General features: G+C 39.4%; 1 protein-coding gene across 1 annotated transcript in view; it reads right to left on the bottom strand.

The window, feature by feature from the left end:
- Window positions 1-26,943, bottom strand: part of pigg (phosphatidylinositol glycan anchor biosynthesis class G (EMM blood group)) — a 93,826-nt gene that overhangs the window by 30,868 nt on the left and 36,015 nt on the right. The window contains exons 9-10 of the mRNA XM_082547723.1: window positions 18,342-18,745; window positions 14,408-14,599 (exon numbers count right to left, since the gene is read on the bottom strand). Coding sequence (XP_082403849.1) covers window positions 14,408-14,599; window positions 18,342-18,745 — 596 coding nt within the window. The remainder of the gene's footprint in view (window positions 1-14,407; window positions 14,600-18,341; window positions 18,746-26,943) is intronic.

Genomic DNA, 26,943 nt, shown 5'->3' with positions numbered 1-26,943 from the left:
ATAAACATGCTGTTTGTTTCCCATCCTCAAACGATTACTCAGTGTATTCAATAAAGACTTGAAACAGCTGTTATCACTTATTCAGGTTGCATTTGTTTCTTATAACAAAGTCCAAATTCTTTGCAGAAATTCTATTAATTGTATAGAGTACTGTACAAAAGTCTTGAGCAGTGCTTAATTTCTTTAGGTTTAGTTTACACGGGGCCAGACTTGGAGTCTTGAGCAATGGTTCTTTGTCTGTCAATGTCTGATCATTTTCAGAGGAATGCTTTTTCTTTGACCTAGGAAATCATTCAAGCATAAAAAAGGCACATAAGTCAAGGGATGAACCAGTGTTGTGCTACAACATTAAATTGTATTTTTAGGCACTTGTACCTTTGTACCACAGTTGCAGCCTGTCATGAAAACACATTTGCTCCAATTTCTTTAAACGAATTTCCAAATGATGTCAAAGATAACACAGCTACACACCAACAATGAGATTTCCAAAGAGCTATTAAAAGAAAACTTGGCATATCTCAGCGTGATGTTCAGTGTGTCCTTAAAAAGTTTGAGGAAACTGAAGTGGAAGACAAAAGAAGACGTGGCAGGCATAAAAAACTACTATCTACTAGAGATGGACCGATCCGATATTACGTATCGGTCCGATACTGACCTAAATTACTGGATCGGATATCGGAGAGGAATAAAAAATGTAATCCGATCCATTCAATATCACAAAAGCACCTCACAAACTTGCGACATAGCGTAACCCAGCTCATAAACTTAGCACGTCAGAGGAGTATGGTCTCGTGATAGAGTGGATGTGGCGTGCGGTCTGGTTCAGCATTTGGAGCCTCGCTACGTGCTTCCAAACCGGCATTTAATCTCCGAGAAAGGTATCCCAGAGAGAAGTAAAGCAAGTGTGCAAGTTCATCTCTGAATGTTTGTAAAGCATTCCCACCGAATGCTGGGAGCGACTCTCTCCCTCCCTCTCCTGCTGCTACTTCAATCATGAAACTGATCAATGATCAGCTGATCTGCTTTTCTGTCGCGACTCCGTCTCTCGTTTGTTTTTGGCCCACTTTGCGTTAGAAAAAGGAAACCAGCGGATAAACAACAGCAGCACGTTTAAGCTTGATAAACTGTTAATATTACTTTCTACACCAGGATCTTTTTCTACATAAAGATCCAGCTGACGTAACTGTGCAGGGGCGGGTCTAGCAAGGTTTAGCCAGGGGGGCCGATAGGGCATTAACAGGGAAAAGGGGGCACAAAGACATACTTTCCTTTCTAATTGTCATGTCTAGCTTTTAATAAATAATTATCTGAATCTTACAACCAAAGTTTCCATCTGATGTAAAATGTACAGACATCCATTATTGTATATAGTAACTATTAAGTCAAATTTATACCCTAGTAAGCTATAGTACTTTTTCCTTTGGGAAGGCACCATCTGTGCAGTCTGCAATTCTTTTGAAGAAAGATGTTGAATCTATTTAATCATTGTAGACAATTTTCTGATTTTTCAGATTTCTGTGCATTTTTTTTTTTTTACACTTGCATTAAATTACAGTCGATTACGTCAATTAAGCATTATAAAGCAGAGGGTGGGGGGTGGTTCCCTATTTTTTATTATTTTTTGCTGGGAGTTGGAACCCTATTAGTTAGGTTGCTTAATATTTCCACTAAGTACTCTTTGAAATACCAGAATAGGGAGGATGGTGTAGGTTTAAGTTTATTAGATTGATCAGTTTAGCTGATCTATGAAATATTTTGGGTGCAGTGTATCTTTTGCATACAGGTATAACAGAAAAGTTTTATTTTAGTTTAGTTTTTTAAACTTGAGTATGAACTTATACAAAATGCAGCAAGATATTTAAACAAAACATTTTATTGATTATAAAATATGCTATATCGGATTTATATTGGTATCGGCAGACATCCAAATGTATGATATCGTATCGGACATAAAAAAGTGGTATCGTGCCATCTCTACTATCTACAGCACATGAACAGTATGTGAAAGTCATGTCCTTGAGAAACAGGAAAATCCAGCAAGAACCTGACACAATACCTGAGAGATGGAAAGCTGTCACCTAACTATGGTAAATGGTAAATGGCCTGTATTTATATAGCGCTTTACTAGTCCCTAAGGACCCCAAAGCGCTTTACATATCCAGTCATCCACCCATTCACACTCGCATTCACACACTGGTGATGGCAGCTACATTGTAGCCACAGCCACCCTGGGGCGCACTGACAGAGGCGAGGCTGCCGGACACTGGCGCCACCGGGCCCTCTGACCACCACCAGTAGGCAACGGGTGAAGTGTCTTGCCCAAGGACACAACGACCGAGACTGTCCAAGCTGGGGCTCGAACCAGCAACCTTCCGATTACAAGACGAACTCCCAACTCTTGAGCCATGATCGCCCCGTAACTACAACCACCTACAAAACACAGTGGAGGGTATGATATGGTTTGTAGCTGCATTTCAACCTTGTGGTGTTAAAGATCTTGTCAAAATTAATTAATGCAGAAAATTACAGATTATATTTTCTGCATTCATCTACGACGCAATACCATTTTTAAAGCATCTGATTGGCAACAGCTTGACTTTTCAGCATGACAATGATCCCAGACATACTGACAATGCAGTAAAAACATACCTGGATTGAAAAACACACAATGGAACAGATTGGCCTCCCCAGAGTCCAGACCTCAACATTGCTGAGGCAGTGTGGAATCATCTTGTCAGAGAACAGAACAAAAGGCAGAAACATCCAAAGAAGAGCTTTGAATGCCCTTCAAAAAAAATCCTGGAGACCTTTTAAAGAAATTGGAAGAGAACTTGCCCAATAAAGTTCAGGCTGTGCTTAAAAAGTATCAAATTTCACATTTCTAACAATTGAAAAAAACCCAGGGCTAATCTACATGACTCTGACACAATAACCATCTTCCTGAACCAAGAGGCACAAGAAAGTCTGAATACTGAAAGCCATCTTGTTTGCTCTGACATTTTCAAGGCAGACTGCGCAAACTGTCCTTGTTGTCTGAGCAATAAAGGCTCTATGTAATGTTTATATAATTTCCATAACTGCAGGCCCTTCAAAAAGTGTCTGCAGTGATTTTAAGAGTACCCTTATTATAGCATGTCATGCACAGTTTTTTGGTTGAAGACATGAATGAGGCTGATTTTAAGCATCAGATTCTTTAACTTTCCCAACTCTCATGAAATGAATCTCAGAAGGCATTATGCCATCCACAGTTTCCATCCAAACGTAGAGACATGCAGCCAAAATACAAAGTGCAGCAACAGTAAACAGGACTCCTGCAGCCCTTCATATCCCTGCTCTCTCATCTCTTTCATAACTCGAATTACAGTGGTCTGTAATAGATATGAATAAAGTCGTGGTTTTATAATAGAAACAGTCTGACAGACAGTTTAAGATGCAGTATAGAATCATTGAGATAATAACACTGTTTATCATGTTGCTGTTTGGTGGTGGATACATGCAAAGGATCCTGGAACTGCAGTCGAAGAATTTTTGTTCCAGATTACAGCCAGTGAAATTGTAAAGTCATTAGTATTGACAATCCATGCTATCAGTCCTCCTCAGATATAATGTTATTTTGTAGTGAATCATTTATAAAAGTCTGCCATTCGCCTTCTGGCATGCATTAACTCAGACCACTAAACAAATGCAAAGCTTGGAAGAGGAAACTTGCTCTTATCACAGAACAATAACACAGAATATCCCAAAGTTGTGTTCAGCTGCGTCTTCCAGAGGAAGACATTCATCACAAAGAACAATGCTAAGAGTGCATTTTGTTACTTCTGGTGTTTTTTTGTTGTTGTAGAGATTACTTTTGGGTTTGAGAACTACACCAGGAAACAGATGAACACTTGGATCTTCACAGAAACAGGGAGATGTCCATTCATAGGCCAGTAAGCATTTATTAGAGCAGATAGAGCAATACTGTTGCCTTATTCTAGTTGGTTTTGTCAGATGGGTTAAAAACTGCATTACTAACATACAGCTTTTCTTTGGTATTACTTTCATAAAGACATTACATATAATTTATTTCAACATAATTTTTAAAAGATATTGCTCAAAACCAGTTTCTCTCAGAGATTCTTCACTGGAAATGTTTATTTCAAGGCATTCAAAATAATATTTCTTGTCTTAGTATCTGCTCTTCTCACTGGTCTTAAAGGGGTGGGGCTCAACTGGTATCTACCATAGACTGTATATAAAAGATGGCTCTAGCTTCAGGAAAAAAGAGAAGGCAGAGTAGAAAATCTTACAACTGCATTCTTTCAAGTGTCCAGCAGGGGGCGACTTCTGTAGTAGCAATAAGAAGTCACATCGTATGAAAATCAACAGGATGAAGGCCAGCAGCTCCCTTTATCAATAACCTCAGGAAATATTTTCATGAGTTTATGGCCTCAACTGCTAGTTTCAGGTCTTACTTAAAACAACATGACGTTAAGTTTTTTAAATGAAGACAAGGTACCCTGTGGTTCCCTGTGACTGATAGTCACTAGCTGTACTTGAAGAGAGCAATGTCCTCAGTTTCCTCAATCAGTTCTGCCCACCGGGCCAGATTTACTAAACAGGGCAAAATATCATGTAAGTGCAATCCCCTAAATAGCGCCTTAAGTGTGGTTAGTTTTACAAAAGTTGCTGCTTTCTAAAAAAACTGGCACAGTCAGTTCATTCCAACATCAAGCACAAAGAATAAGCCATGCTTTTAATCAGAATTAAATTTTGGCATAATTAGCAGTAAACTACACGTCTACTGCTAACTGAAAACTTCATGTTTGTGCGCTGGATTTGACCTTCTACACGCAATATTGTCACTTTGTAAAAACGAGGTCAAATTGCATAAAAGCTCATCAGGAAATGACTCTTCTGCTTCTTTGCTCTATGACCAGTCTGGTCATCTTTATTAAAAACATAATGTTTACTTTTCTAAATTATGGTTTCGATTAGAGTCAAAAAGAAGTGCAGTACGTGTCACAACTGTGAATGAAAAGTAAATAAAGCAAGCAAGCAATTGATTTATATAGCACTTTTCAAAAAACCTTCAACTGAAAACAAAGTGCTGTACACATGACATAACAAATAACAAAGTGAAATAGTATATGTAAAAATAAAATAAAATAAAACTAAACAACAATTTTTAAAAAAAAAACCAAATTTTATTAGACTAAGCACACAAAGGCCATTGATTTTGGTCAGATTTAGCCCATGTCTGTTTGCAAAAACCCCAAAACCTTTGATGATAGATAAAATGCTCAGCTTGATGCTTCAAAACGGGACTTTACTAGCAAATTTCAAAGCAATGGCTACATCCATCTATTACATACGGTCTATGCTCCCCACTCAGTGAACTGAGACTAAGGAATTAAAACCCTTTTTCTATAATCAACAATTTTAACAGTTACACAAGAAAAATGTGGCAGGCTGACTGTGATGAATCCAGCTCTGTATTCTCCATTCACCAAAGCAGTTAAATGCTTTATTTGAATCAAAAGGACTTCTTATTGGATTATTTACTCATGTTTCCAGGCCACTGTCACTCAAATCTGATCAAATCACACCGACCTCACCCTGAAGAAGCAAAACCTCCCCATATTAAACTCCTTAGCAATAATATTATCAGTTCCCCCAACCTTCGACTTTGATTGTTCTATATTTAGTAATGAATATTTAATGTGAGTGAAAGAAAAGATGTCTCATTTCAAACTATGTTTTTTAGGGGTGTTAAATCCTTTGGGAAACCTTCACATTGCTTGATGAGGAGGTGCAATTCAATCAATTTCATCTTCTTATCTGCTGGATTTAAAAAAAAAAAAAAAAAAGGTTAATAGTAGTAACAGTGGACAGAAAATAGTTGCTTGTCAAGCTGCAGAGCTGCCTGGATTTCATGTTACCTTGGAAACAAGCACTGGCGCTCCAGCAAGTGAATAAGAAAAGGTAAGACTATGTCCAATCCCCTTAACATGTTTGGTAGATCCCCTTCATCAATCACCTGCATCAGGCTAACACTTACAGTGAATCAGCCAAAACAAGTGATTCAGTGCCAGAGGAAAAGCTTTCAAGCAGACGCCTGAGAGCAAGCAGGACCTGCCCACTTTGTCTGAGCCCTGACTTTCTGCGGGATAAAGCTGAGCTTGTCACGGTGGCAACTGCTAAAACGCCACAGGGACCGAGGAGAAGACTTTAAAACAATGGTTACAGACACAACATCTAATTACACAACAAGCCACTAGATCAATACCTGCTTCTCTGGCAGCATGTGTTGATGTCCACCTTTCTTTAGACTTCTATTTTGTGTCATTTCTTTTAAACAATCCCGTTTGTGCTGAAACAACAGAAAGCGGTTTTTACGTACACGGCTCTGGCAGTCAGTGGAGCATAATAATTTGCTAAATGTTACCACTGATATATTGTAAACACAGAATTGACTTTGAAACAGGGTTATAAAACACTTTACCGCCTGGGTAATAAAACTGAAAAATGCATTCTGTGTGTGCCTGTCTGCGTGTGCGTGCGTGCACGTGTGTGTGGCAGAGGTTCACAGGTGTTTTGAGACGAGTTTGAATACATTTCCATTTTTAAGCGGGATCGGTATGCATGAATATTTTTAAATTGGGAAACTGCGCAACAGCCCCCTTTCGAGATCAAGCATACACGATAAAATGGGTCATGTTTTGTGCAGGTGTGAAGCACGCGCGCTCACACGCACACACAAACAGAAGCATAAACATTGTAAATGCTTCTAGTGGCTTTGTGTTCAGTATTAAAAAAAAAAGAGCCATAAATGTGGAGGGGGGGACTGAAACAAACTTTGGCTATGATGCATACAGCCTCAGACAGGTTTGGACCTCAGCCGGCTGCTTTGATGTTCAGCTACTTCCTGCTGGAACGTTCGCTCAGAAAAATTTCATTTGCTTCCGCTTTTGTTACCTTAATTGCATCTTCCTGTCTACAGTTATGTGTCAGTGCTGCAGCGGTAATCAGCCACCTCTCAATATCTAAATAAATACAAATAATTCAGAGTATATACGTGCCCTGTCGCCTGACTTTGTTAGCTTTCTATTTTTAGGTTCATTTGAGATGATGCCATAAGGAGGGGCGTGCGCGGGGGAGAGGAAAACTGAGAGGGAAAAAAGACAAACTGTATCCACAGTGACATCAATCCAAGCGAGTCTTTGAGCCCTTTAAAGTGAGCAGCGTTGGCTGTTCTCAACCCCATTAGCCGTTTTGAAAGATGCAGCAGCGCAATTAGGCAGTTGGCACGAAGGGAGGTGAGGAGGGAGCCGGGGAGTTGTCAGGGGGCTTTACTCTGATAAAACACACAGAAAGAGTAACCCAAGAAGACCAGACTTTAAACAGGGTCATTATACAAAGCTGCTTCTTTTTAGATCCACATTACAGCATGGGTGGGGGGTGGGGGTGTGTGCATTTTTTATCTCAAAAAGAGATCTATCTAAAATTGCCGTAGCTTTAACTAGATGGCTGTTTAAAAATGGCCAAAACAACAAAATATAGACCCATGGGAAATTATTTGTCTCAAATGTTGGAAGCTTTAAGACGATAAAATCAAAGTTCTATTTTAATTGGCCAAAAATAGAATCTCCTTAGCAAGCAATGAAAACACAGAACCTGAGCTACACGACCTGCTGTCGTCAAAAATAACAGCACTTAAGTTAGTCTATAAGAAGAGCTAAAGCTAAAGAAAAACTTGAGGTGATGCACAATCATGATCACTGCGTGTGAAAAGAAACACTGAAGCACTGGGTCGAACATCGGCCATGTCAATTATACAGTCGGTCAAAAGGAGCGCAAGTCACTGCATGGCTTAAGTAAGGTATCTTTGTTTGGCTAAGGGTGAGAGGTTGAGATTTTAATTAGGCAAGCAGGTAGGCGAGCCTGCCAAGGAGAACAGAAAAGGTTAGGGAAGGCCAGGTACTGGTGGTAGATGAAGGGAGGTCAGGAAAACTAGACAGGAGAACCGTGTGCAGTCCTGAACACTCATCATTTTCTGACAGGGGTTAGTAGCAGGTAACTCTGTGCCAAGCTACTGGCTACAGGATGAAAAATTACACCATTTAGGAGGTGGAAAAATCCTCTCTTTTCAGACAATGCTAACAACAACTATTACAGACGGACTGTGCTAAAGGTGTAAAGGGGCTCCAGTCTCCAAGAACACTAATGCATTTCAGAGCCAAACCATGAACATGATTTTTTTTATTCAGGTTGAGTTCAAGGACACACATAACTTCCTAAATGCACTGGATGCTGAGCAGCTGGCACCAGATGAACAGTTTTATCATCAGCTCTTTAAAATGAGAAACATTATTATGCATCTAGGTTGCTTGATTAAGACTTGAGGGTCTTAGCAGGGAAGAGTCTTACCCTCAGATGTATACTGGAAGGGCTTGAATGCATTTTCAGGCTTAAGAAATGAAAACTCTTCTCAACATTTTTTTTTAAATGACAGCAGGGACGACTGAGGACCATTAAAAAAAAAAAAAAATCTGAGATAAGAAAATCAACAGGCCGGAAAAAAAGCATCATCCTTGGAAAACCTGTCGCTGTTGAGCCAGTTAAAATGCCTCCAGTCTTACTGTTGTCATCACAATTGCGCACGCAATTTGATCCAATCTCAATACACAAATCAGTTAGCCATGGCTGGCTGACTTGTCAACAAACATGACCCCAAGACGAGGAAAACAATGCTCTCCATGCTTTCAGGCTTTCTTTACTACTAGGAAAGAGGCAGCAAACTTGATTTCTTTAAAATATGGTCATGAAGTAACAATTATAGTTACACCTGCTGGCATCTGATCATAACACAGGTTTAACTATCTCTGGATCTGCAGTTACTTACACTTTGCATCAACATGATTTTATTTTCCTGTTTTTTAATTCAACATACAAATGTCATAACTGAGACATTTTTTGTTTTGCAAAAAATGTATCTTCATCTTAAACAGGAAGCTAGCAACACATTTTGAAAATGTGAGATGGTGGAGGATTACCATTGTGCTGCCTCACATCTGCACTTTTTAAAAATGCGTAGCCATGCCACGGCACGATGTGGATTGGGACACAGTCTCACTGAAACAATTAATACCCTGCCTGTAAAACATCTTGGAATGACAGCATATGTGGCTCCAAAACCTGTATGTAAAGCCGGCTTCAGCATTAATGGTGCCTTCACAGATGTTATGGTCTGCCATGTGCACTATATCCTCAGTCACAATGGAGTAAAAGTACGACAGCGACCTCCTCTCCAAAGGATTCAGTGGAATTTTTCCTCTTTCAGCGACTGAGCGTGCAACAGCCTCAGCCTCTGGGTGATTGCTTTGCACTGAAAGGCGACTGCACAGCTTGCCTGGTGGTAAGCAGCCTGTCTTCAAACAATCACAGTGTGACTTGGCCTGGCTGCAATCACTCTCAGACCAACTGGTGAAGGTTTGTAAATAAATGCAGTCTAATTTAAAAATGCAGACAGTTTGCAAACACATTGTAATCACTCTGAGTCTGTGACACGTATATTTGCAAAGGGGGAATCTATTCAACTGGTTGGCAACAGGATTGTATTGTGTTTATATTATATGAAAGCATGGCTACTGTGCCCCCCCCCCCCACCCCCCGTGTGATTTTAATGTTAACTTGTCATCTTGAGCAACTACGTCACTGTTTGTGGAGGAACGTCTGTTTCAACTCTGTGTGAATCAGACTGGAATTTAAATTTTAACCTCCTAAGACCCAAACGCTTTCATGGCATACATTTTTAATTTCTCTTTGCTATTTTGGCTGATTGGGACCTGATGAATGCAAAAACAAAAAAATATGTGATTTTTTTTTTTTTTTTACCTGATTTTTGTTTCTGAGAAAAATGAGATCCACACATGAGGACATTTGCTTTAAATTTCGATAGCACAGTAACAGAATAATGTCCTTGTAAGTGGATATTGGGCCCTCGTAGAGCAAAATGTAGTATTTTGGTCTAGACAACCCAAAATGTGATGTCCACATATGTGGACGCCAGGTCCTAGGTTAAATCAGTAACTTGAATTTCTGTGTATGCAGACGGCAACAGATTTGCAGTTTCTGTTGATTTATCACAGTTTGCCATCATATTATCACAAACACATTGCACAAGTTGCCAAATTTACCCTAGGCAACTGATAACAGACTGACTCATTTTATTGCTATCTTATGTTTGTCTTGACATTCTGAAGTTACTTTGGTGATGAGAATTGGCTGCAAGTGGAGACCAGAGACAGCCACGTCATCTCTGTTCACTCCAATGGACCAGCAATAGTCCATATACTTTTATAAACACACAGTTAGAAACATTAGCTGCACTAAAGGGATGTAGTCGGACAAAACTTTGAGATGGAATTTTAAAATGTAAAAAGGTAAAAAACAAGTCTGCATGTTATCCACTAAACATGTACTGGAACTATCTGAAGGCTACACAAAGCAACTGACAACCTTAAATTCTGAAGCCCCGCTGACACTTGTTCTTACTCAAGGCCTCTAGCGGCGACCTGGTCCCCTTCTTCATATGGAACGCCAGGACTGCCATAATGAATTAATTAAATACACCATTAAATAATTAATTAAATGTGGCAATAATTAATTAAAATTGGAATTAATTAATTAAATAAATAGTTATGACACATGTAATTAATTAATTATTGACACATTTAATTAATTATTTATGTATTTCACATTTTAATTAATTATTGACACATTTAATTAATTAATTATTGACACATTTAATTAATTATTTATGTATTTCACATTTTAATTAATTATTGACACATTTCATTAATTATTGACACATTTAATAAATTATTTAATGATATATTTATTTATTTCATTTTGGCAGTCCTGACGCCTGGCTCTCATCATGAAATAATTTTATCTGTCAGCCTCACCCATCAAACTCAGGGGGCGGGGTTAATGCTGATCGAGTCAAAACCATTGCTTTGGCCTGGTGGCCATTGTTTCTAGCACACAACAACCGGCATGTGGAAGCTAACAGAACTGAGCTTTGAAAAACCCTGTTTGTGTGTTACCAAATACCGTTTTAATATTTTTTTAGCCGAGAATGTAGTGGTTTAATCTTCATGTGTCTGGTCGGTTTGTCAAGATACAGCCTCTTTGCAAAAGTGTTTCGATGATTTCGGAGATGTCTGCCCAGTCTCACGGCAAAGCGTGGGATAGACCCGCTCGCCTCGCAAGCAATCCCACCGACAAAGCGCAGGCCCCGGTACACAGCTGTAGTAACCCCCGCTGACTTCTTTTACTGAGGTTATATTTATCGGTGTTTTATTTCCTGATGTTCTTATGTGTCCTACGTGTTTCAGTCGCCAATTCTGAATTATAACTAACATTAAAAACATGTTTAAGGAGGAGAGAGAGCAAATAAATCTGTTTAACATCTGATCTTTGGGTTTTTGTTCAGTAATCAGCGTGACCTGTGTATAAACACATAAAAGAGATAACGTTGGTGTTTCCGTCATGTAGTAACTGCTGGCTTTAACTGTACAAAGGTTGTTCGACACTATGAAACACATACAGACTTCATGATGTTCGGCTAATATTTTTATTGTGAATATTAATCATGCTGACCTCGCTCTGTACACCACGCAGCGAGGTCAGCATATCCACGATATCCTCAGCTCCATGAGTTAACACAAAGTTTCCCAGCTGACTATCTAACTGCTAACTATTCCAGAGACGTGAAAATATACAGCATAAAGAAAAGTGTAAGAGACTCAGCAGCAGATTAGAATAACAGTTATACATTTAATAAATCACCAAATGAATCCAAGAAACGAGCAAACCTGTTCCGACAATTTGAATTTGTATTCCCTCAGCTGCAGACTCGCTGCTGTTTAAATGTTTGAAAAGGAAGATTAGATATAAAAAGATATAAAAAACGTCAAACATAGACTCAGTCTGCCTTCACATTTGATATGAGGCCAGCACGTATAGTGGCCATGCATGTCAGATTTTCCTGCGCATTTTTATACCTCTGCCAACAGAGAGAGAAAAAAAATCACATTCTAACAGACAGCTGGTGCTTAGAATACAGTTGAATAACTATTAAAAAACAGATGATATTTAGATGATAGTTCAGTCTAACACATGTGCCAGTGAACCATTAAACGTCTGTGAAACTATGCAGTTATGAAACGTAACTTTAACCTCAGCCAAACCGATTTGCTCAGTTGTAAATAAAACAGCGAAGTAAACGTGACCCGACAGACAGAACCTGAGTGAATGAAGTCCAGCGTTTAACCACTGAGAGCTAAAACTCAGCTGAGGTTTGAAAGCTGTGTGCCGGTGATTGGACATCAGCCGCTGATGAAGCTGTTCGCCTATAAAGTGCTCTGTAAGGAAACGAGCTCCAGCAGCTCTGCGCTCGGGGAAAACACTATATTTACTTATCTTGTGCAGAAAAATGCGCTGACATTGCGTTATATCAAGCACCGGCTGCCCAGTTAAACTGTGACTATCACCAGGTAACTAGGCGTGTTTCTTGAATTAGCAGCAGGTGTTAAACAGCTGACAGATGAGGAGGAGGATGCATGCAGGTAAACTGAGGGTCTGTTGAGCTGATCGCTGGTTTCGTGAGAAAAATGTCAGCTCGTTCTTTATGTTACAGAAGCACAGAGACACAAGACCAGGCGGAAAGAGACGATCGTTCGGTGAAAATGAGAATCTGCGAATGCAACATGTGGAACACGGAGAGTGGAATATGTAAACAAACCGGTTAACGTAACCCCCTCGGTGCACTCTGCATGCTAACTGTTAGCAGAGCTAGTGAAATCTCTGAAAACATCTGAGCACTTTTGCAAACATGTTCTATGTTGACAACCTGACCAGACATACGGCGCGACATTCGCGGCTAAAACACTGTTAAAAGTGTAGCTGGTGACAGAAAAACGGGGTATTTTAAAACTACACCACCACCATTGCTGCTTGTGATTTGATCTGCATTCTGGGATAACTGGCTGCCCCAAGTCTACACAAGCAATCGATTTTCTAGGATCGACCTGTTTTGACTTACTTTGCACGGCAACCAATCAAATGTTAGAGAAGCTGCATGGGCAGCGTTAACCCCGCCCCCTGAGTTTGATGGGTGAGGCTGACAGATAAAATTATTTCATGACGAGAGCCAGGCGTCAGGACTGCCAAAATGAAATAAATAAATATATCATTAAATAATTAATTAAATGTGTCAATAATTAATTAAATGTGTCAATAATTAATTAAAATGTGAAATACATAAATAATTAATTAAATGTGTCAATAATTAATTAATTACATGTGTCATAACTATTTATTTAATTAATTAATTCCAATTTTAATTAATTATTTAATGGTGTATTTAATTAATTCATTATGGCAGTCCTGGCGTTCCATATCTTCAAGTCAACCGCTTCAATGGTTTGAGTGATTTACAAATTATTTTGCTTTTACATCCATTTTCACAGCAGCTCCACTCTTGTGGCTATGCAGCGAGGTTATCCATTTAAAATTATGCTAACTAGCACTTAACAGAGATACAAAGATAAATGAGGCTGCTGGGCTGCCATTGGTTTTGGTCTTAAATCAAGCTATCTATCCAAAGTCATTACAAGTGGTAAATATTAATAATGTGTATCCAACATGAAAGCAATCCATCCAATAGTTGTTTAGAAATTATACTCAAAACTACAAATATGAACCTCACTTTGTGGCCTGCACAGCTCTTTGCCGCTCAGGAATAGAGACAAACACATCGATTTGTATTTCAGTCATTGCAGCTAAAAAGCTCATTTTCAAGCCAAATGAAAAGCAAATTTACTTACAAAAATGATTCCAATATTCTGCATGTTAGTCTATTTCTTCTGTACTCACCACTCTAATTAAGTAGCTGTGTTGTGAATGTCATACTTTAGTTTCATAAGTTACAGATGACATGAGGGGAGAGTGTTGATGCGGCCGTACCAGAGATGTGTTGAAGGAGAAAAGACCTGTCGATACTTCTGCAGTTCCCACTGGCTGCCAATTTAAATCAACATTTATAGATTGCTTGATGCCTCTTTTAGTGTAATTAATTTAATTTAAGACACTGTCAAAACCGTGAGGACATGACGTTACACTAGGTCAGGGAGATTTACTGTAGGTAGATGTAAAGCGAAAAAACTGTACTGCAGTTCATCATCAGAGTAAGGGATTGTCCCAGATGACACGAGCAGCACTAGAGTCTTCACGCTCATCTGCATCACAGCACAGCCTGGCACTCCTGAACTTTAAATCAAGTCAATACCAGGGGACAGCAATTTGCCAGCTGTTATGGTGAATGAACTCACTGTTTCGTGGTTCACAAAGACTTACTTACTTGGACATAGTTCGACCAGAATGATGCCAGGGAAACAGGACGTTGCCGACAGCTGCCCGATAGCTGTACACACCCAAAAGCCCGAGGGCGAGGGCGACCTTCGAGACCCACGAGCACCGTCTTTGAACCAGGAAGTAGATGAGAACCAAACAGAAAGCGGACAGCAGGGAGAGGACCACCTTGTGCTCAGAGCTAGAGAGAAAATGGAAGAGAACAGTCACTGGCTGAGAAACGTGCCAAGCACTCAAATGATGAGGAAGGGATTTGGAATTTTCACAATGAAGTTTATATATTTTTAAGGTAAATGCTCAAAGTATTACAGTTGGCCAAGTAGTGGCTTAAGGCAAACCACATCTATGGTCAGTTTATAGATATCTATATCAAGATCTCTCTCTTTCTACATATACACATACATATATATATATACATATATTCAGCTCAGTTCCAGCTCATTGTTGTTATTTTTGGACTCTGCTAGTAAGTAGTAAGTAAGTAAAGTTTATTCATATAGTACCTTTCTCAGACATGTGTCACAAAGTGCTTTACAAGAAGGTAAGAAGACATAATACAGTCATAAATACATCATAAAACACCCGTCTAATTAAAAGCTTTTTGAAATAAAAAATATCTTTAGCTGCTCTTTGAAGGTTTCCACTGAGTCCAGACGCTGTAGAAATAGTAGAAGTGCATTCCACAGTCTGGGGGCAACAGCTTGGAAAGATCGGTCCCCTCGAGTTCTAAAACGAGTGTGGGGTACCACTAAAAGGTTTTGATTCAAAGACCTCAGGTTACCAGGTATGTGTACAAATCAAATCAGCAGTATAGGGAGGGGCCTGGCCTGTAATGCTCTAAAGGTTAAAACTAGAGTTTTAAAATGGAACCTAAATCTGATTGGGAGCCAGTGTAGCAACTTCAAAACAGGGGTCATATGAGCTCCCTTGTTCGAGTGGGTCAGTAGCCTCGCTGCAGAGTTTTGAACAACCTGTAGACAAGCTAGCCCTTTCTTGTTTAGACAACTAAACAGGCTGTTACGGTAAGAGAGCTAGAGTGGCTTTGCGTTACACACTTCAGGATAATCCTTAGTATTCTGAACTGTGAATTCCTATCATCTATCAGTTTTACTGTCTAAAAAAAGGCTATTTTCTCCTTTCCTTTTAAGGCCACACTCTTGAAAAACCAGATGTCTTCTGACTGGGCTGCCCCTCGCACCTGGCTCCACCCACAGGTGGGTGGGGCTTCTGTCTTCACAGCCAGAGACGTGTGCCTGAGTTGACTCGACAAATCCAAGAAAAGAAAAAAATATTGATAGACCAGCTGATTAAAGCAGTTTGACGCTTTAGCTCCTGGCTCTCAGGGATTACTTGGACATACACTCACCTCATTACTGTGAACTGACCGTCTTTAATATGACGGTTCACCAGTGTAACTGTATATATAATAATACATGAAGAGAAAGCATTACAGGTTCTCATTTGAAGGCTGAAGGTGAGCATTTACTTTGATGAGATGAAATACTGTCAGTCAAATCCTCTAGATTCAGGTTAAATTTAAAAGAGGCACAGCCCCTCAATTGTTCACTGGATTAAAGTCTGTAATTGCACCATACTGAGCACCGATAGGAAATAGGACATATCAAAGTTGAAGCCGTGTATTTAGCCATTAGCTGGATCAGACTGGCAGTGGACGTTGAATACTTTGAGACAAGATGAGGCATAACGCTACCTGGATCTCATTATCCAAGCAACAGGCACTGCAGGTAGGAAGAAAGGGCAACACTGGACAGGGAAAAGGTCAGAATCCACATCTCTGTTCCACATTGTGATGAATGTTAAAGAACAAACTATAATCCCCCTGCCTCGCACTGCTGTCAGAATATTAATGGCTCTGAAAAAGCCACAGTTTTTACAGAGAAATCACAGTTTTCCTTCAGTCTGGGCAATCTGAAGACGATTTTCTCTTCTTGAATCTTTAAAAAAAAGAAAATGTAAGTGGGTAGTCCTATCAGCTTCTCAGCTAGAAAAACACATTTAAAATGTTTTAGTGTCAGAAGAAAAGACTTGCTCTGTGTGTTAACACCACACAGCTTCCATTAGATGTCTATATCTAGCATTGAAATCTAAATGTATTGTTCACTGAACCACTTTCATTACATCTACTACAGTAAGTAATATCCTATATCACGGCTTTCCCCAAAGAACATCAATGAATTTGCTACATTGATCTGTTACATTTGTGTGTAGGTGGAGAAACACATTGAGATTGAAAATCTTGTTGCTGCACTGCATTTTAGCCTACTGAGTATACTGTCTTCAGACAGATTGCCCTTCTGCAACGAATGTATCCCCATGTGACGGTTGAACTTCTATCCTTAAACAGTGAAAGACGCCTGTTCTTTTTCAATTCTGTTTGATTTGTCGTAAAACATCAAGTGTAGGGTTTTTTTTTCAAATTGTAGTTGTGTTGGAAATAAGTTCCTGTTATGTCCTGTCACCTTCATGCTGCCACATATCCACGTAAAAAGAGAAATATACCATACAGCATGACACAGAACTAATGGTCCTCAGCTTTGCTAGCACCCCACCGTTCATTACAACACCAACAATACAACACTGGTTGTCAGAAAAAACAACATAGTGAAGATTTTGCTGTAGAGCCATATCAGCAATCAGTTTACCACTGTAAATTTAGCTTTGAGTAAAAGAGAGCAAATACACTTGAAGGGATTTATGCATGCATGTAACAGATTTCAGATAAACTTCTGAACTTCGGCGAAATCGCTTTTTGTACCCAGTCCTTTTGTACAGCTTAACACAAACACATCAGAGACAGAACCCTCTATCCTTTTGCTATTCATGGAGTCGTCTGATTTTCCCTTGAGGAGCGACTTAGGAATAAAAATGCTGCCAAGTTAATCTTGAATCAACCAAGAAGCTGTTACTGTTGCCACTCTCTCTTTGCTTTGCTGCCTAGTTAAACAATAAATGTGCACAAACCAACAGTGATGGTTAGTTAGGTAGTATTACTAGCTTTCATGCATTAGAATTAGAATCAATGTTTCCGTAACAATGAAAAATATGACTGTGCAAGAAAAGCATCACTGTAGTAATAGAACTATAATCCTCCACATTTCTCCTCAACTATCTACAGTTTTATTGTCCTTTCTAACATTGGTTGATTTTCACAGCTGTAATTACTAACAATACAATGATCACTATCTGTCCAACCAATAGTTACACAAAGTTAGCGACTACTTAATAAACATAGTTTAGCATTTAGCACATAAAAACACTTGTCTTGCTATCAAGGAGGTAGCTGGCTAATCTACTAGCAACTGACCACTTGCTAAGAGGAAATATGAGTGCCTTTGGGTTTTTATTCAGGTAAAGTGACACACTGGAATTGGGAAACAATCACTGACCACTTAATAAAACACACCTGTTCAACTGCTCAGGAATGGAAATATCTTACCAGCAGCCTGTCACATGGTAGCAACTTGTGGATTTATGCAATTTAGGCATTTAAGTGATAGCCAGAGAAGAATGGTCAGACTGCTCCACGCTGATAGGAAGGCAACAGTAACTCAAACACCCAGTTGTTACAACCAAGGTATGCAGAAGAGCATCTCTGAACGCAAAAGCAGTAACTGTAATTGCTGTCAGCTAGCAACAGGAAACTCCAAAATTAGACAATTGAAGACTGATGAGTCTAGATTTCTGATGCAGCATTCAGATGGTTGGGTTCAAATTTGGCAGTGAGTGTAAATTCACTACTACATGGCATTAGGTGATGAATCATCAGTGAAACCAGTTAATTTATACTGTTTTCCAAATACTGCTTGCATTTTCTTGATATGAATAAAATACAGTGACTCAAATATTTAAACTACTTAAAACTGAAGCATTTATCAAAGTTAATATTAGATCAATAAACCCACCTGTTGAGCCAATGCCCAACGTCAGGGATATGAGCCCACTGCACCCCAGTTTGGTTGAGGGAGCGCAGTAGCCGGCAGCAGAGCAGAGTGAATGGTGGCGTGGCTAACGCTAACCACTTCTCTGAGAAAATCTCTGCTTTGGGGTGAGCGGAGGGATGATGGTCTTTGGAAGGGAGGATATGCTCTTCGTCATCTCCAGAGCCCCTCTTCTCTCTGAAGTACTTGCGGCAGACATCCTGGAACACGGTGAGGCAGAGCGTGTTGAGCAGAAAGTACCAGGTTTGGTGCTCTTCCTCTACGAAACTGCTGGCCGCCAGGCTGAGAGTGTGACCGACGGTGCCGGCCAGCAGCAAAACATCCAGCTCTGACAGCGACCAGTCAACCTCACTGCTCCTCAGAGGAGACTGTGAAAAGAGAATAAAAAAGGATAATTTTAAATACAGAGGAAAGAGCTATTCCATCCACACAGGCTCGACTACATACTCAACCTACTTTCACCTCGCCCACCCCAGAGTGATGGCATCACAATTCTCAGTGGGACAATTAGATGGATGAAACTATTGCTTGGGTGATTCACACTAATATAGCACAATACTGAAAACCTCAGCTCGTGACACTCATTATATGACTCATGCACTTCACAATACTAGGATTACTGCCTCGTGCTTCTAGCAGTCATGTAGCAGTTCATAACAATGAAAGCTTTGAATTGGCGCTTTCTTTAAAAAACAAAAACAAAAGACTTTACCTCATTCATTTATTCCATAATTTGTAGGAAATTCTGTCAAAATTAGCATACAGATTCTTAAATCGGGGCTGTGAGGTTACAATGACCGTGACCATGACCATCAGATCTTAAAGTCCAATTAGATGTTTGTGCCGAATTTAACAAATATTCCCAAGGTGTTCCTGAGAATTCATGAGGTAGGCATGAGTTATGCCTAAAAATGTCTGTCGTAATAATTAATCAGTATTACTATACTCCTTTGAGATTACCCATGATGCATTGAGTATTTCCTTTTCAGTCACCTTTCTCACTCAACATGTGTTAATAGACCTCTCTGCATTGAATCATACTTGTTATTAATCTCTGTCTCTCTTCCACAGCATGTCTTTATCCTGTCTTCCTTCTCTCACCCCAACCAATCACAGCAGATGGCCCCGCCCCTCCCTGAGCCTGGTTCTGCCGGAGGTTTCTTCCTGTTAAAAGGGAGTTTTTCCTTCCCACTGTCACCAAAGTGCTTGCTCATAGGGGGTCATATGATTGTTGGGTTTTTATCTGTATGTATTTTTGTAGCGTCTATCTTACAATTTAAAGCCCTTTGAGGTGACTGTTGTTGTGATTTGGTGCTGTATAAATAAAACTGAATTGAACTAAATACACAAAATGGATTTAATTAATTAATTAACTATGTTTTATGCTGATAATGTAAGGCAGAAAGAGGCACTTAGGTAGATGCATCATGGGAGTGTTCCAAAGTTTTTCCTGATTGGAGAAATGTTTTGGAATATATGGGCCAATGGTTGAAGTGTGGTTTGTCCAGAGGCTCATGCCAGACTGATTCTTGTGATTTGGAAATGATCTCAAACCCTGATGCTAAAACTGTGGACTGAACACATAATGAACACTGCTGACTGTGAGAAGATGTTGGCTTAATGTTTCTGTGACTTCAAATCCAAAGTGAAAACATAACTTGTGTGTACTGGATGTTTGCCAAATCAATATTACCCAACAACTTATTGCACAAATTGACTTATATACCTCACTTTATGTCAGTGTATTGTTCTGTTGATGTTTTTGTCTAATTCAATAAGATCTGAATAAATAAAAAGGTATCGTGGGGTCACGCTGACCTTGGCCTTTCACACCCAAACTTAGCTCATCTCTGAATCCAAGGGAACATCCCTAACTAACTTGAAGAAATCTCTGACGGCGTTCAAAGAGCTACACAGTCTTCAAAAACGGGAAAGACACAAAGCATTATGGACAAAATTAATGCCTCCAGCTACAGCTGTCACCAGCGGGAGGTATAAAAACAGTTCAATTTCAAACCCGTTATGCCTGCTCTGTTCATGCAGACCAAAACGAGAACAAGCGTTAACTGATGCATGTGCTATTTGCACTCAAATTTAAAAAGGTACACCGTTCAGACTCCTGTTACGATGAACGGAAATATTACTGCCAAACATCAGATCATCCATCACATGTCACTACTGGATGTACAGCAGCAGGTTCCTGCCTTGGCACTGCTGACAGTGACCATGAGCTGTCATTCATAAATTGCAGTCGGTCTGTTATGGATGCTTCAATCCCATTTTTAAGATTGCTGTTTGTCCAATCGAACACTTGTATGCAAATGATTTTATTCACTGAGCTTAAGTTCAGGCTGAGTTCAGCCAGCCTCTTAGCTCAACAGCAATATTTTAACCTAACAAACAACAGACATGCATCTCAGCCTGTCTTTGCCTTGATGACAAAGACAGGCTGGGATGATATATTCAGCCCCTCCAGGATACAGTGGTGGCTTCGCTGTGGGACCGGGCTGTTGCAGAATAATTTCCCCTTACACCAGGTTATTGTTATTGCAACCTTTACACCTATCCCTCTTTAAACAAGATGCCGGGTCATTAAATATTTGGTCTAGCAGTTATGTATACACAGAAAGAGAAAAACATTACTTAACTCTGGATATAAAAGTCGTGGGTGAATACATTTTCATATATTAACAGTGCACTAAGAGCAGGTTGCATTTTTATTAAGGTCTTTTCAGGTTTTTACGAATATCTTCTAGATTAAAAAACAAAACAAAAAAAAAAACAACAAAAAAACGGCGTGTTCCTAAACTCTCCCAAAATATAGTTCTCTACGAGTCCCATAGTTTAAGTCAAGTAGAGATTGTTCATCTGTTCTGTGTACGAAACTATAAGCCATCCATGCATTACTGAGAAAAGGACTGATGGCCTTTATGCCTACAGCTCCTGTTTTTGAGATAAAACATGTCACATCCCAAAGGAAGCTGTAATATAGTTTTCCAGCTTCACTGCTCCTTGCTCTTTCCTTCAGCGGCTGGCAAATTGTGAAATCAGAAAAGCCTGCTGCATACTAATCTGTGTTCATGGCAGGGTTTCAAAGTAGATGGATACATACTTAATGAAAGTATTACTTAAAAAACAGCAAAAACAAGTAGCAACATTTACCCAGGCTAATATAACCAAGTGATGCAGGATAGATAAAACTTCACTAAATCATTGAGTATACAATTTGCATGCATTAGCAATACAGCAGATGACACATTTATGACTCAAGTTAGTCATCGGGTTTAACAGAAAAACTAGAGCAAAACACTCAAGAGATACTTCAGTTTATAGAAAAGTTATTATAAAAAGTATCACTGGCATACGTATTCAACACCTCCTCCACTGTGAGTGGAGGAGGAGGTAGTCACTGTTCATTCAATGACATTCGAATGAACGCTGTCCAGGCAAAATTGCTATTCAGCTATTATTAGAAAGAACTGCTTCTTTTGATGCATTCGGTTATATCCTGGTCTTGGATATTTTTGAAAAAAGGGTTGAGACTGGACCTGTTGAAATACTAGTGCCTACTAGGCCCTAGGCTGAACTCAACTCTATACTGCAAAATAAAGAGTCTACAATTATACAGAGAAAACCCCAACAATCACATGACCCCCTTTGAGCAAAGACTTGGCAACCGTGAGAAGAAAAAACTCCCTTTTAACAGGAAGAAACCTGCGGCAGAACCAGGTTTAGGGGAGGGGCAACTATGTGCCACGACTTCTCTGTCTGCTCTTTTCACCAGCAGGTCAGGGCAGATGATTTCATCCTCCTAAGTCTTTCCTTTCTTCCTCCCCATCAAGGTTGTTTGATGTTTTCTCTGTAATACTGTAGGGTCATTTTCCTACAATATATATTTATAGAATATATTGAAAGAAAATGGAGACTTTAGTGATCCTACTTGGTTCAGATATCACTTGCAGGACAGGACTCATTTTATCTCAATTTTGTTCCCAAGCACGTCACCTGTTAAACACAACAAGGATCAGTACATTGTCTCTTTCTATACAAGCTAAACATTAAGAATTTTCTAGTTTTGGTGGTCCTATATGAATTGTAGCCTCACTTCCCTGTTATTAGCTGACCGGAGTAGCACCTAGTGTGGTGTTCTGCTGTGGCCCACTTACTTAAAGTTTCAATTTGTTGTGCATCAGAGATGCTCTTCTGCACACCTTGGTTATAACACGTCAGTATTTGTTACTGTTGCCTTTCTGACAGCTCAGAGCAGTTAAAGCTATTTTCCTTTGACATCAACAAGGCACTTTCCCCCAAAGCTCTGCTGCTCACCGCTAATTTCTCTTTCTCAGACCACTCTTTATAAACCTTAGAGACGCCTGTGCAGGAAAATCCCATTAGATCAGCAGTTTAGACCTGCCTGTCTGGCACTAACCTTTATTCTAATGCTGTCTGAACTGTAGCTGGTCGTCTTGACATGTGTACAGTTAGATTTCTGTCTTAACAAACAGCTGAACAGGTGAACCTAATGAATTGCTGAGTGAGTGTAAATTATATCCCGACTTAGTTTTCTGTGCTTTTGGCTGGTCTACACATCACTTACTGAGTCAGGAGGAAATTATACTCCCATCATGTTCTTTGCTGAGAGTCGAGGAAATTTAGTCGAGAAACAATCATCATATATCTTGTAAATAGGGCTGCCACGATTTGTCGACTAGTCACGATTACGTCGATTATCAAAATCGTCGACGACTGATTTAATAGTCGACGCGTCGTTTGAAGCTTTGTAAGATCACAAAAGACGCAGGAATAAGTGGCAGGATTTAAGAGTGTAATAACGGACTGAAACAGAAGATGGCAGCACTGCATGTACAAGGATGTCAGCTACCGTTAAACCCCGAAGAAGAAGAAGAAGAAGCTGTGTCCCAGAATTCATAGCGCGGCCCAGCGCAGTTTCCAACAATGGCGGCAGCTAGTTCGTTTTAATGTTACTCTTATTATTCTTTCTGGGTCACAAAATAAACGTTTAACATATTTCCAGGCGAGAATGTAGCTGTGTAAACCTCAAATATCTGCTCAGTTTATCAGGACACCACATATTTTCAAAAGCGCTCCGACGTTTTCGGAGACATCTGTTACCCACTAGCTCCTTAGCGAGCCGGGGGCTAGGCTCACTAGCGCTGTGAGAACACCGGACTCCCCGCAAATCGTTTTCAAACCCACCACCGTCTTTCGCTACTCAGGTTAAATATATATGAGTCACTTAGATAACTTAAAATGTTATTGTTTGGCTTTTTTTTTAGTATTTTATTTGTTCCTGAGTAAATCAGTTTGGCTGAGAAATAAAGTTATAGTTTTTACACAGCTGAATAAACGTCAAGCAGACAACTGATTATCAGAAGTGTGAGATGCTCCAGAATATACTCCAGTGTCCTGTTATATTTTAGATAGCAAGGAGTTTATTAAACTTCACCGAAACAATCTGCAAATTTCATTAAAATTTAATAAACTATCATCTTGTCTTTATTTTTAGTTAGCACAGACCTTAAACACTTAAAGCTGTAAGCTAATGATAGTTATATAAGAGCAGATGCTGCTGGTGCAATAAGCTGTAGTTTTACGTCCAATGGATGATGATCTGATTAGTCGACTAATCGCAAAAATAATCGGTGACTAGTCGACTATCAAAATAATCGTTTGTGGCAGCCCTACTTGTAAAAAGGAAGTTTTAGTTTATACATTTAAAAGAAACCAGTTAATTAAGAGGGCTTCACAGGGCTGTTTTTATTTACTAATGCTAGGGTTATGGGTGTGGTCTTACATTAAACAAACACATGAGGGTTTTTCATCTTCACATGAACCATGAAGTGAACTACGATATGGTCGTCTATTGTCTTGAGCAGATCATTCTAAATAATGCATAAATATTCTCTGACCATGCTGAGGGCTCCATGTAGAGTAGAACATAAATCAGGACTTGACCCGAAGCCTAATGTGCTGAAGTACAATATTGCTCTGCCCTGCCAAAGGCCTTTTCATGACAAAGCACAGCTACTGATGTAGCAAATGACCTTTTAGTCTTTCTAGCCTAAAATTATTGGAGGGTCTTTGATGCCACCGTTGCATCTATGCCACTTAACATCACTTTTCCTGTGAAACCAATGTGTCCAGTATGTGTGTTTGATTTATCATATTCTGCCAGCTGAACCTGCCTTTCCATCACGCAGCTGTGAAATGGTAATACTGACTCAGACTGACTTCCGAGCTCTGCCATTTAAAATATGACTTTTTCCACTCAGGCATAATAAGAAATCATATTAAACTCTTGTGCTGGTGACAGACTAGAGTAAGCTCCTTACAAAAGTCATGAGAGACTCAATAGAATCATTTATTAAGGGATTCTTAGCCTTTTTTTGGTTGTTGGAAAAATATAAGCCACTTTTGGCTGTTCTCTTACCCACAAGGGGTCTCCCACAAGGGGTCTCCCACAGCAGGTAGCGCCGCATGTCTGAGTTGGCAGATTTTTTTATTTATTTTTTAACGCCGGATGCTTTTCCTGACGCAACCCCAACAGAATCAGTGTCTCCTCCTGGGATCGAACTGGGAGTCATCGCTTGATAGGCGAATGCATGAACATGATACACATTGCAGGTATTTCACACGTCTTTACAGCTCTTGTACAGAACTACTTTTTTAAAATGACCTCACCTTTGGGTCATTAAAACTCACTTAAATGGAATTCTCATCACATTTTTGTTGGAGCAGCAAGTTTTTCTTTTCGTTTCCACCTTGCACTGAAACTAATGAGGACAGAGAGTGAATATATGTTTTGGACAGTTTCCCCAAAGCAGTTATTTGTCAAGTCTAACCAGACACAGCTCTGCACTTAGATCCAAATGGATTCCTGAAAGTATACAACATTATTGTGCCTTAGGATTATTTGTCACATTTTCCAGCACTACATGCTACATCTGGTAGTAGCTTCAAACACACTTTTGTGTGAAATCTGTCCAAAGGTTTGTAATTTTGAGCAGATTTCCTCTTGTCTGACAAATATTCAGGGACTCCTGGGAATTCATCAATGTAATCCTTTGATACAAATACAGTTTAACAATAAAGCAGCTTTATTATTTAATCTCAGTATCAAAATGAGTTTGTCAGTCATGACTTTGAGGACACAGAGTCCACTAACTGCATTTCCTCCCACAGGTTATTAAAAAGATCTTGGCTGTAGAGATGGGCCATGATTGTAAGCGCTTAATCACCACTTTTGGAACGAGAAATAAAACATGGCATGATACACAACGGCACTTTTATATACACTCTAGAGTCGCAGCAGGACTAAATCCATATGTAGCTTTTAAAGGAATCAATAACATTTAAAATCAATTTCAACATCAACAGGAAGCCAAATTATGGAAGCTCAACACAGTTGTTCTATGAATAGTTAAACATTTCAATATATCTGTAGAATGATTTAATACCTGACATTGATTATAATGTGTATGAAAGACTGACTTAGCTTCCAGGTCTTTAACCTGGATTCTATCTAATGGCCAGCAGGTGGCGACTCTTGTGGCTGAAATGATATCAGATTATTATCAAAGTCGTTGGGTGAATGACCCTCCAGCTCCCTTCATGTATGACTTCAGTAACCACTTTTTTTTAAGTCTTTAGAAATTGAAATGCCAGTTTGACTTCTTACTGAATATAACATGATGCTCATGTTGTGTTCCCTGTGAGAGTCAAACAGTGTGTACTGTGCATGTGTGCTTGCAATTGTGCATAGTGTTTTGGGTTTTTTTGTAATAGCAAAGTGACTTGAGCGAATGCCCTCTCGTTAACGTTGGCGGTCCGTCCAGTTTACATGGTCTTCTGCCAATCCTGCATGAGCATGTACTGCTCTTCGATTTCTCTTTTAGCTCCACCCCCTGCTTCTTATGACTGATTTTGATTTGCAGGCTTCACAAATCCATGATTGTAATGGTGGGCAACTATGGACCTGTTTACAAATTTACATTTAATTTAAAATTTGTGGGTCTGTCAAGCAGAATCCAGTGCTGTGATCCTTCACCAGTTGAAAAAAACAATCCATTACAAAACAACCTGAAAAGATCTGAAACATTAAAGTCATCTATCAAAGCTAAATGCCAAATTATTTTCAGCTTCAAGTCTCGGGATTTGTTGCTTTTTCTGTTTCATATCACTTCAAATCTCACATCTTTGAGTTTTTGTGTTGGAAATTCACCTTTCACTGGCATTTAATAAACTCAACAATAATTCAATTAAGAAGGAAATACCTCCAGGCTAAAAAAAGAGAACAAAATCCATTATTGGTTGCAGCTATAATCAGCAGCAAATATTTGTGTTTGTTTTCATCCACTCTGAAACCATCTAAATACTGTACTTTGAGTTTGCTGTACATACAGCAGTGCTTTCAATTTATGAATGACTTTCAGCAGCCAAAGAAACGACACTGCTTTGGTGTTTGTTGTGATCAAGCTTTGCTTTTATAAGTGCATTCTCCACTGGGCACATGCTCACACAGCCTTTCAAGGTACTTGGCAGGAAG

The sequence above is a fragment of the Aulonocara stuartgranti genome (assembly GCF_965226115.1).
Source record: "Aulonocara stuartgranti genome assembly, chromosome: 2".
In the NCBI taxonomy this organism is placed as follows: domain Eukaryota; kingdom Metazoa; phylum Chordata; class Actinopteri; order Cichliformes; family Cichlidae; genus Aulonocara; species Aulonocara stuartgranti.
This window is presented reverse-complemented; position numbering and strand designations above follow the sequence as displayed.